Source organism: Boleophthalmus pectinirostris, unplaced genomic scaffold (genome assembly GCF_026225935.1).
Source record: "Boleophthalmus pectinirostris isolate CB_2022bp ecotype Guang Dong unplaced genomic scaffold, ASM2622593v1 HiC_scaffold_18, whole genome shotgun sequence".
Lineage (NCBI taxonomy): Eukaryota > Metazoa > Chordata > Actinopteri > Gobiiformes > Gobiidae > Boleophthalmus > Boleophthalmus pectinirostris.
In genome coordinates, this window is record NW_026571133.1 from 181976 (window position 1) to 194000 (window position 12025).

At 39.8% G+C, this 12025-nt stretch overlaps 1 protein-coding gene across 1 annotated transcript in view; it reads right to left on the reverse strand.

The window, feature by feature from the left end:
• Positions 1–3298: 3298 nt before the first annotated feature.
• Positions 3299–12025, reverse strand: part of osbpl8 (oxysterol binding protein-like 8) — a 246558-nt gene continuing 237831 nt past the window's right edge. Inside the window, 4 exon segments of the mRNA XM_055153241.1 lie at positions 3299–3489; positions 5704–5809; positions 7752–7854; positions 11560–11647. Coding sequence (XP_055009216.1) covers positions 3360–3489; positions 5704–5809; positions 7752–7854; positions 11560–11647 — 427 coding nt within the window. The 3' untranslated portion in view covers positions 3299–3359.

Consider the following 12025-nt stretch of genomic DNA (forward strand, 5'->3'; position numbering starts at 1 on the left):
GTTGACAGTGAAGTGTGGAGAGGTTCTAGTCTTGTGTGTGAGTATCTGCTGCTCCTGTTCCTCCTGTACCACTGTCACTTGGCTCTACTGTGCGCATGTCTCCTGCAGAAAGAGCCTCTGTCCTGCTGCAAGTCGTGAAATATTCAGTCGAAAACGGTAATCGAGCAGCAGAAAGAAAGTTTGGTGTGGGACAGAAACTTGTGAGGGACTGGTGGAAAGCGGGGATGGAGAACACAGCTTCACGGTAACCGGGAGGATGCACCATGAAACTTTCCTGAAGTCACTGGATGGATGGACAAAGCCTGGACTTCAGTGACACCGAAACCATCCTGTCGGGATTCAGAAAGACCCGAATAATTCTAACTACGTCCGGAGGTCGAGGCCGAGTTGCTCAGAAGTGACACCGAGGATGAAGAATTGAATGGATTTAGTGATTTGGAGTGAGATGGTCGTTTACCCCAAAAAGTGCGACTTATATATGTTTTTTCTTCTTCATTACGCATTTTTTGGCTGGATCAACTTATACTCCAGAGCGACTTATAGCCTGAAAAATACGGTAATGCATCTGCTCAAATTTGGGCCTCTTAAACTTCCCCATTTTGTGATTTTTGTGAGGTTTGTTGTTCTCTGTTCTATTGTTTTTACTAGAACTTGACTTCAAGATGAAATGTCGGTTCCTGGTCTCTGATTTTCTAAAATAAATCTCCGTCAAAAAAGTGCGACTTGTGTTTTTTTCTTTCTTCATTACTCATTTTTTGGCTGGTGCGACTTAGACTAAAAATATTATAACCTAATCTGACACGTTGCTTTGCCGTAGAAATGATTTTAAACTTAAATATCGAACCAAAAATTCCGGAAACGAGCTCGTCCGCAGCTCATTTGCGCCTTCAGTCGGAATACTGTACATTACATTGCTAATATAACGCTAACTTCATCTGTACATGCTACCTGTACAAGTTTCCAGCTCAAAATGTGAATTCTTTAGTAAAATTATAGCTTTGTTCCTTTTGAAATCCTTGTTTGAACCGTTAAAATATCAAAAAAACAAAACAAAACATTGGCCCGCGCTTTTGTCGTCTTCCTCCGTTGATTAAAATGAAAGTGAAATTCCAAGTTGTTGTTGTTGTTTTTTTTTCCTTGAGCGTTTTTCCACAATCCACCGGGAGTGAAATGTAACTCGACTTTTGTAAAAAATAAAATAAAATCTAAACTAAAACCATTTCGCCTTCGAACGTCACAAAGGCGAAATTTGAAGTTTTTGTGGCAGTTCTTCGCTTCGCTCTCCGGAAAATCCTCCAGGAATAGTTTTTTTTTTTTTTTGGGAATGAACCGTAGTTTGAATAAATAAAAAAAAGTCTTGGAACGCTGAAAAATAAAACGGCTAAATGAGCTGAAGAGACTTGAAATCTAAACAGGAATTTCAATTTGAGAAGTTTGTGTTCAATTCATTTTATTTACTCATTTTCGGTGCACTGTGGAACTTTCCGTGGAACTTTTTTTTCACAGTTTGACATTAAACTTAAATGTATTTCCATGGAGACAAGCACAGAGCCGATTTACAGGTCTGGTCTGTGGAGAGGAGAGCCCACTTACGGTACAATCCGTATTTATCAAGTTGTTTTAAAATTGTAAAAACTTCTAATTAAAAATAATAAGCAGGTTTAATAAATCTCCACGGACACAACGAGGTGCTGAACTCTTACCGGAAAAGTTACACAGTGCACCTTTATTTCACTAATTATTAAGTAATTTGTCACATTTTTGTATATTTATGGAGAATACATGCATCCTGAATTTCAGACTTCCGGTAATCGCGCAATAAAGACTGGCTATTGTCAAAGTGGATCTTTTCAAGTCTTTTGAACCATATCACTTTTGTTTCTGGTTCTGATATTGTCATATTTTAGTTTTGGGATTCGGACATCGTTAATTGTGTGGTTGTTGGATCCTAACAGCGGAAAACGGCTCGAGAAACGGGCTTCGGAAGTTTGCGAAAGTTTGGGAATCAGATGTGTGTGACTCAAACCTCTGTTCAAACTGTTTCTCTTCCCAACGGAATTGAAAAATAGTGAAAGGTGAAGGCGATGGGCAGGATTGATCCACAGGAAGAACCAAAAAGAGAAATCATCCCGAGTTTGTAGAGAACATTTTGTATGTGGAGCGACAACAAAACAAAATCCCGTTTGTCAATGGAGAGGAGCAGAAGACAAACAGACTGAGCTGCACTTTCTTGTTCTTGTGGTTTTACAGCAACATCACGTCTTGGTCTCTTTGCAGTGGAAGGTGTTTCTTGGTGAACAGTTGGAGCCTTTCACTTTGGCGTTGACTTTTTAAATTCGTAACCAAGTTTGAGCGAGGGATCAGGATTTTGTTTTGTTGTCGCTCCACATACAAAATGTTCACTGCAAACTCAGGATGATTTCTTAGACAGTCAAATGTTTCTCTTTTTGGTTCTTCCTGTGGATCAATCCTGCCCATCACCTTCACCTTTCACTATTTTTCAATTCCGTTGGGAAAAGAAACAGTTTGAACGGAGGTTTGAGTCACACACATCTGATTCACTTTTGCATTTATGGAAGTTCGCAAACTTCCGAAGCCCGTTTCTCGAGCCGTTTTCCGCTGTTAGGATCCAACAACCACACAATTACGATGTCTGAATCCCAAAACTAAAATATGACAATATCAGAACCAGAAACAAAAGTGATATGGTTCAAAAGACTTGAAAAAAACGACTTTGACAATAGACACATCCCACTGGGAAAACAAACATGACGATTTGATGCTCACTTTTTCAGAGGATCCTTCCCAGTGTGGATTGCGCGATGACCTTAAGTCCGAAATTCAGGATGCATGTATTGTCGTGTGGACTTGTGGGCGGAGCCTCGTACAGAATCTTACAGCTAAACGTAAACAGAGCTTGAATAGGACCTAGGAGAGATCACTAAATGACTCAAACATGCATGGGTGACCTATAAAACCACCTCAGGCATGTGTTAACGAAGGAACACATGTTAGAAAGCACAAAAATGTTTTCTATCAGGTTCATTTATGCTGTAAAAAGTATAAATTATTATTGTTTTGTTCACTTTTTGGCATTTTGGAATCTCTATTTATAAATTAGCGTTATCTGTTACAGCTCAAATTGAAATAAAATCATAAAATTGTCCTTCCTTTCGCAAATAACAGAGTTTAAAGAGTAAAAAAAATTTTTTAAACATGTTTAAAAAGTGTAAACTAATTAAAACTGCTCAAATTAAGACGAATATTCAGATTTCAAGCCATTTCAGGTCAGATAGAGTTGTTTTTTTTTTTTTCAGAGCGTAGTTCGTTCTTTTTGTCCCTCCTCGGTTTCGCTGTCGTCACTTGAACAGGAAGTTGATGAAGACTTGGAGGAGGATGAGGAGCGCGATGACCACGTAGTCCCTCTGCTGGAGGAAAGACGTGGGCTCGGGTCGAGACGCCGTCCGGGTCCGCAGTGCACTGATGCTCCTGCAGGGGGAGACAGAGACACAGACAGAGACAGAGACAGAGACAGAGGAGTGTGACAGGGTTTAAAGGAAACAGAGAGAGAGAGTGTGTGTGTGTGTGTGTTGTGTGTGTGTTTGTGTGTAATAATGTTATGGAGTCTATTCAGAAGAAACTGACCTAAACCAGGACTAAACTGGGACTAAACCAGGACTAAACCAGGACTAAACTGGGACTAAACCAGGACTAAACCAGGATTAAACTGGGGATTAAACTGGGGCTAAACCAAGACTAAAGCGGGACTAAAATCCCTCTGACAGAAAGGAACATGTCCTTAACCAGGATTAAACCAGAACTCAACCAGAACTAAACCGGGTCTAAACCAAGACTAAACCAGGACTAAACCAGGTCCAAACGAGGTCTACCCCAGGACAAAACCAGGACTAAACCAGGTTTATCCCAAAACAAAACCAGGAGTAAACCAGGACTTAAAAAACGTCTAACCCACGTATAAACCAGGTCTAAACCAGAAGCAACCCAGGTGTAACCCAGGTCTAAATCAGGTCTAAACCAGGTCTAACCCAAAACAAAACCAGGATTAAATCAGGACTAAACTGGGGCTAAACCAGGATTTAAAAAACGTCTAACCCAGGCCTAAACAAGGTTTAAACCAGAACTAAAGCAGAGACCTAAACCAGAACTAAACCAGGTCTAACCCAAAACAAAACCAGGACTAACCCAGCTCTAACCCAGATCTAAACCAAGTCTAAACCAGAATTAAACCAGGAGTAACCCAGGTCTAACCTAGAACAAAAACCAGGACTAAACCAGGTCTAACCCAGGACAAAACCAGGACTAAACTGGGGCTAAACAAAGACTAACCCAGGTATAAACCAAAACTAAACCAGAACTAACCCAGGTCTAACTCAGGTCTAACCCAGAACTAAACCAGGACTAAACTAGAACTAAACCAGGTCTAAATAAAGTCTAAACAAGAACTAACCTAGGTCTAACCCAGGTCTAACCCAGAACTAAACTAGGACTAAACCGGGATTCAACCAGAACTAAAGCAGGACTAAACCAAGACTAATCCAGGACTAAACCAGGTCTAAACCAAGTCTAAATTGAGAGTAACTCAGGTCTAAACCAGGTCTAAACCAGGTCTAAAGCAGGACTTAAACAGGATTAAACCAGGACTAAACTGGGAATAAATCAGGACTAAACCAGGATTAAACCAGTACTAAACCAGGACTAAACCAGGTCTAAAGCAGGACTAAAGCAGGATTAAACCAGGACTAAACCAGGGCAAAACCAGGTCTAACCTAGGACAAAACCAAGACTAAACTGGGACTAAACCGGGTCTAAACCAAGACTAAAGCAGGACTAAACCATGACTAAACTGGGACTAAACCAGGTCCACACCAGGTCTACCCCAGGATTAAACCAGGATTACAGCCGGACTAAACCAGGACTAAACCAGGGCAAAACCAGGACTAAAGATGGACTAAACCGTGTCTAACTCAGGAATAAACCGGGTCTAAACCAATTCTAAACTAGAACTAAACTGAGACTAACCCAGGTCTAAACCAAATCTTAACCAGCACTAAACCAGAACTTAACCAGGTCTAACTCAGGTCTAAACGAGGTCTAAACTGAGACTAACCCAGGTCTAAACCAGGTCTAAACCAGAACTAAACCAAGACTAAACCAGGACTCAACCAGCACTAACCCAGAACTTAACCAGGTCTAACTCAGGTCTAAACGAGGTCTAAACTGAGACTAATCCAGGTCTAAACCAGAACTAAACCAAGACTAAACCAGGACTCAACCAGAACTAAACCAGAACTAAACTAGGACAAAACCAGGACAAAACCAGGTCTAAACCAAGTCTAAATTGAGAGTAACTCAGGTCTAAACCAGGTCTAAACTGAGAGTAACTCAGGTCTAAACCAGGTCTAAACCAGAACTAAACCAAGACTAAACCAGGACTCAACCAGAACTAAACCAGAACTAAACCAGGTCTAACCAAGGTCTAAACCAGGTAACTAAACCAGGTCTAAACCAGGTCTAAACCAGAACTAAACCAAGACTAAACCAGGACTCAACCAGAACTAAACCAGAACTAAACTAGGACAAAACCAGGACTAAACCAGGTCTAAACCAAGTCTAAATTGAGAGTAACTCAGGTCTAAACCAGGTCTACCCCAGGTGTGTGCCCAGGTGTGTGCTCAGACTCACTTGTTGATGTCCTCTTGAGTCTGTTTGATGGAGTCGATGGCACTCTGCAGCTCGCTCAGCTCTGCTCCTTTCTTCCTCAGGCGACTGTTGTGTTTGCTCTTGTGTCCTGACGCAGAAACACGACTTTAACACACGACACGAGCAAATGTCCAACACGATCCTCAATGAACAAAGCTACGCGTCTATAATCTTAACAAAAACACGTGACACGACGCCCCATTTGTTGTGTTATAATTTGATGTTTTGGTTCAAGACAAGTTCAGCGTGTTTAAACCTCAAATGCTTCTCTCTGATCTGAACGGTCCTTCCCTAAACCCCAGAACCTGCACCAGTCCTGAGTCAGTGCTAGTGCAGCCGCTGCAGCTCAGGGAGGGAGTTCTGGAGGTTCTGAGCTTCACATGAGGCCTGAACATAAACTAAGACGGAGACAAAATCTGACGTGTCTCTGTCTGCAGGTGAAGGATCTAACAAAGGTTCAGTAGTTGCTTTTTTAAAACCGTAAGGCCACATGTGTGAGAGTTTGAGAGGTGGTGGACAATCCGTGTGTCAATCGTGCTTTTATTTTTCAATATAAAACCAAAAATGATAAAATGAAAAAACAAAACAACAACAAACTACAAAACAACAATTTTCTTCATTATTTGTCTTCAAAACCAAAATGAAAAAACGGATAACGATTTGTTTTTTCATTTTTTGATTTTGTGTTTTAATCAATAATGGAAAAAACTGTCTCAGTCCCGGTCCTGGTCTCAGTCCTAAACCAGGACTAAACCAGGACTAAACCAGGACTGAACCAGGACTGAACCAGGACTGAACCAGGACTGAACCAGGACTGAACCAGGACTGAACCAGGACTGAACCAGGAGTGTCAGGACTGGCCGGGACATGCGCCAGCGTAGACTGTCGGGTAATCAGGAAACTGGGACTAGACCAGGACTGAGACCGGGACTGAACCAGGACTCAGACCGGGACTCAGACCGGGACTCAGACCGGGACTCAGACCGGGACTCAGACCGGGACTCAGACCACTACTGAGATCGGGACCAGACTGAGACCAAGACTAAGACCTGGTTTAGTCCTGGTTCAGTCTCGGTTTAGTTCTGATTGAGTTCTGGTTTAGTCCTGGTTAAGGACATTTTCCTTGTCTTCAGTAGTCTTTCTGTCAGAGGAGTTTTAGTCCTGCTTTAGTCCTACTTTAGTCCTGGTTTAGTCCTGGTTTAGTCCTGCTTTAGTCCACTTTTAGTCCGGTTTAGTCCTGGTTTAGTCCACTTTAGTCCTGGTTTAGTCCTGGTTTAGTCCTGGTTTAGTCCCACTTTAGTCCTGGTTTAGTCCTGGTTTAGTCCTGGTTTAGTCCTGCTTTAGTCCTGGTTTAGTCCCACTTTAGTCCTGGTTTAGTCCTGGTTTAGTCCCACTTTAGTCCTGGTTTAGTCCTGGTTTAGTCCTGGTTTAGTCCTGGTTTAGTCCACTTTAGTCCCGGTTTAGTCCTGGTTTAGTCCCACTTTAGTCCTGGTTTAGTCCTGCTTTAGTCCTGGTTTAGTCCCACTTTAGTCCTGGTTTAGTCCTGGTTTAGTCCTGCTTTAGTCTTGGTTTAGTCCCACTTTAGTCCTGGTTTAGTCCTGCTTTAGTCTTGGTTTAGTCCCACTTTAGTCCTGGTTTAGTCCTGGTTTAGTCCTGCTTTAGTCCTGGTTTAGTCCCACTTTAGTCCTGGTTTAGTCCTGGTTTAGTCCCGGTTCAGTCAGTTTCTTGTGAATAGACTCCATAACATTAAAACGAATCATTATCTGTTTTTTCATTTTGGTTTTGGAGACAATGAAGAAAATTGTTGTTATTCTTTTTCTTATTTTTGGTTTTACATTGAAAACCGAATGAACGAATGACACTCGGGTTGTGATTGTTTCAGACTGGCAGCCTCACTCGCATCAGTCTGTCCCACGGCAGCTACAGAAGCAGCTTCCCTCCCCCTGAGTGTGAAGTGAATAAACATTTCTGTAAACCTCTACACGCTCTGTCTGAATCCTCTGGGTGGTGACGTCGTCTGTGTGTCTTACGTTCACTGCCTGAGGAGTCGTGCTGGTCGGGCTCGGGGGAAGAACAGCCGCTCTCTGCACTTTTGGGTTTGTCACTTTTGTGTTTCCTCTTTGGCACCGTCACCTTTAAAATGAACAAAATAAAACAAAAACAAAAAAGAAACAAACGTAAACACTAGAGTCTGAGCACAGGAGTGAGAATAACATGAGTGACAACAAAAGGGATGGGCCGATATGGACTTTTGGAACCGATACCGATATCCGAAATTTGACCTGCTGCTTTAACTTTTACAATCAACAGCGAGGCCCACAAATGTGTCTTAAGCTGAAGCAAAGTTCAGAAATTTACTTTCACTTTGTAAAAATAAGAATAAGAAGAAAATGTATCGTCTGTTTCCATTTTCCCCCATGAGTCTGTTCAAAAACACAAATCTGATGCAAAAATAATCTACTGGCAGATATGATACTGGAACCAATATATCGCCCATCCCTAGAAAATAACATTTGATAATAACATTTATGAAAATGGAGCTCAACAGTGACGCCTTGTGGTTACAGAACTTAATTTTCCATAATTTTTTCCCTATAGACTTTCCAAAAAAAGTTTATTAAAAGTATGATGAGCTCTATGGAACTAATGACCACAAGAGCTATAATTTTATTTAAAATCTGTTCCTGAAACTTTATAAACTGCTAAGTTATAAAAACATTTCACTGAACCTTGTGTTTTAAATGTGCTTTTTGAACAACCACATTATGTATATAACTGTTGTTAGCACGTAGCTGGTTAGCCTCTGTGATGTCTTTAATCTCTTAATATCTGACTTTTTTTTTTTCTAAAAAAAAAAGTTTATGGAAAATTTGCATCCAGAACCAGAGCGACCGGCCACTGTTGAGCTCCATAACATGTGATAAAAACAGGTGGTCATAACGTGAAATAATAACATGTGTGAAACTTAAATTTAATAATAATCTGTGTGCTAATAATGTGACAATAACATTGGTTATAATGTGTGAAAATAACATGTGTGATAATAACATGTTACAATGTGTGTGATAATAACGTGTGATCAAAACGTGTGATAATAACATGAATGGTCATAGCATGTGATAATAAGACATGATAATAATTTGAGATCATGACATGTGTGATCATATCGTGTGATAATAACATGTGTGATAATAACATGTGTGATAATAACGTGTGTGATAATAACATGTGTGATAATAATGATAATAATGTGTGATAATAATGTGTGATAATAACATGTGTGATAATAACATGTGTGATAATAACATGTGTGATAATAATGTGTGATAATAACATGATAATAACATGTGTGATAATAATGTGTGATAATAACATGTGTGATAATGTGTGATAATAACATGATAATAACATGTGTGATAATAACATGTGTGATAATAACATGATAATAACATGTGTGATAATAACATGTGTGATAATAACATGTGTGATAATAATGTGTGATAATAACATGTGTGATAATAACATGTGTGATAATAACATGTGTGATAATGTGTGATAATAACATGTGTGATAATAACATGTGTGGTCATAACATGTGTGATAATAACGTGTGATAATAATGTGTGATAATAACATGTGTGATAATAACATGTGTGATAATAATGTGTGATAATAACATGTGTGATAATAACATGTGTGATAATAACATGTGTGATAATAACATGTGTGATAATAACATGTGTGATAATAACATGTGTGATAATAACGTGTGATAATAATGTGTGATAATAACATGTGTGATAATAACATGTGTGATAATAACATGTGATAATAACATGTGATAATAACATTGTGTGATAATAACATGTGTGATAATAACATGTGTGATAATAATAACATGTGTGATAATAACATGTGTGATAATAACATGTGTGAATAACATGTGTGATAATAACATGTGTGATAATAACATGTGTGATAATAACATGTGTGATAATAACGTGTGATAATAACATGTGTGATAATAAATGTGTGATAATAACATGTGTGATAATAACATGTGTGATAATAAAATGATAATAACGTGTAATCACACACACACATGCTTGAATGAGGAGTTACATGCACCACACTGGACAGAAACAGTGAAACAGCAACAAAGCTCATGGAATATAACTATTTACATATTTATTACATATTTATTACATAATTTATTACATATTTATTACATATTTATTACATACTCTAATGTTTACACTGACAAAGGGGCTGTTTTTCTGTTATCTGAGCAAAATGTGTCTTGCCCCAGTACAGATATATCGTAGAAGCAGCTCATTACAAAGCTTTTTATTGTCCATAAACAAGGAAGTACGGTATTTGGATGCTAGTTGTTCGGCCAATGAAAACTGTGAAAAATACTCTACTCAAATGACGCTTTACGGTGCTTTTGAGGAGGCCACGATGGATGAGTGTGACTGAAATGTTTGTTACTGCACGAGTGAACACTTTGCAAACTGCACTAAGAATTTTAATGTACAGTTTTATCTGCAGAGTGAACAAATCACACAGTGAAATATTAATGTCACTCACAAATCTGAGATTCAGTGCAATAAGGTATCAGCCCAACATGTGGAGACACTGGTGTGGCTCTTTTAAAAACATGAATGTTTATTGTTTTGTATTGTCACTGTCCTTGTCTGTTTTTAAAAACGGACCATGAGTCCAGAATAAAGATGATGATGATGATTAAACTCTTCGTGGTGTTTAAACAGAGATACTGAATTCAAAGCTGCACTGTTCTACCATTTTCTGCCACTAGATGGAGTCTGAAAAACGAAAATTAACTTGAAAGCATCACTTCTTTGACAAGTTTCACATTCATAAGACTTTTATGATATTTAAATTAAAAGTTTTCTGGTGGAGGGTCTGTCACCTGCTTGTCTCCGTGAAGATAAGACAAGATTTTCTTTAAAGAGGACCTGATTTATTTTTCATGTAATAAAGTAAAGTGTGTGTTTGTGTGCGGCTTTGTAGTTTACTAAAGTCGTGCGGCTAGAGACTTAAGAGCGCGTCTAATAGCCCGGAAAACACGGTATTGTAATTTTTTCTGTTATATGTGAATCATATATTTCAAATGTATGAAAAGTGCTATACAAATAAAGTTTGATTGACTGATTGATTGATGTCTGGTTTAACGTGATGATACAATATCGATATCGTGGGCTTTTTTGGTATATTTTACTAAATTATTTTGTTACAGCTACAGTTTTGTTGCTTGTTCAGAGGAAGGAAACTGGTTTATGCGACACATTTGACTTTATTCACTGTTTTGATGATTTAAATGTTTGTGTTTCATATGAACTTTGCACAAGAAGTGGTTTAACAAAGACTTTTAGTATCACAGACATGATTTTGCTTTTTTTTTTTTATTAAACCGTATTGAATTGTTTTGCTCTGTGTATCGAGGTTTGTATCGTATCTGCAACTTCAGCCCTCATTTACATTGTCAAAAAGTATTCATAAATTTAAAAACAAGAGTACGTAGCATTTCTAAGACGATTATCACATATTTTTTGTCTAGTTTCATGCAGCCCAAGAACACTACAGAAGTCTACGAACATGCTCTAGATGAGACACAAAATGGAGACCAGCTGCAAACCACAGCAAGCAGAAAGACAGCGACAGATGAGCAGCAGGCCGGACACACGCGGAGGTGACGGACAGGTGACGGACAGGTGCGGACAGGTGACAGAGGAGCTGGGAGAGATTTACCTGGCATTTGCAATTGTCCCTGCGCGACGCTGGGTTACTCAGACTAATAAGACTGCCTGAACGTACCATGGGCGTCCGGTGGCGCACTTTGGTCTGAATGCAGCCGTCTTTCTCAAACTGGATCAGGTCGTTGAGGGGGTCCCACGGGCGAGTGCTGCACACACACAGAGAGAGAGAGACAGAGAGAGAGAGAAGGAGAGAAGGAGAAGAGAGAGGGAGAGAGAGGGAGAGAGGGAGATGAGAGAGGGAGAGGGGGAGAGTAAAAGAGAGAGGAAAGAAAGAGAGAGGAGGAGCAAAGAGAGAGGGGGAGTAAAAAGAGAGAGAGACAGAGAGAGAGGAGAGAGAGAGAGAGACAGAGAAAGAGGGAAGGAGAAGAGAGAGGGAGAGAGAGAGAGAGAGAGGGAGGGAGGGAGGGAGAGAAGAGAGAGAGAGAAGGAGGGAGGGAGAGAGAGGGAGAGGACAAAGAGAGAGGGGGGAGGGAGAGAGAGGAGAGAGTACGGGGAGAGAGGAAAGAAAGAGAGAGGAGGAGCAA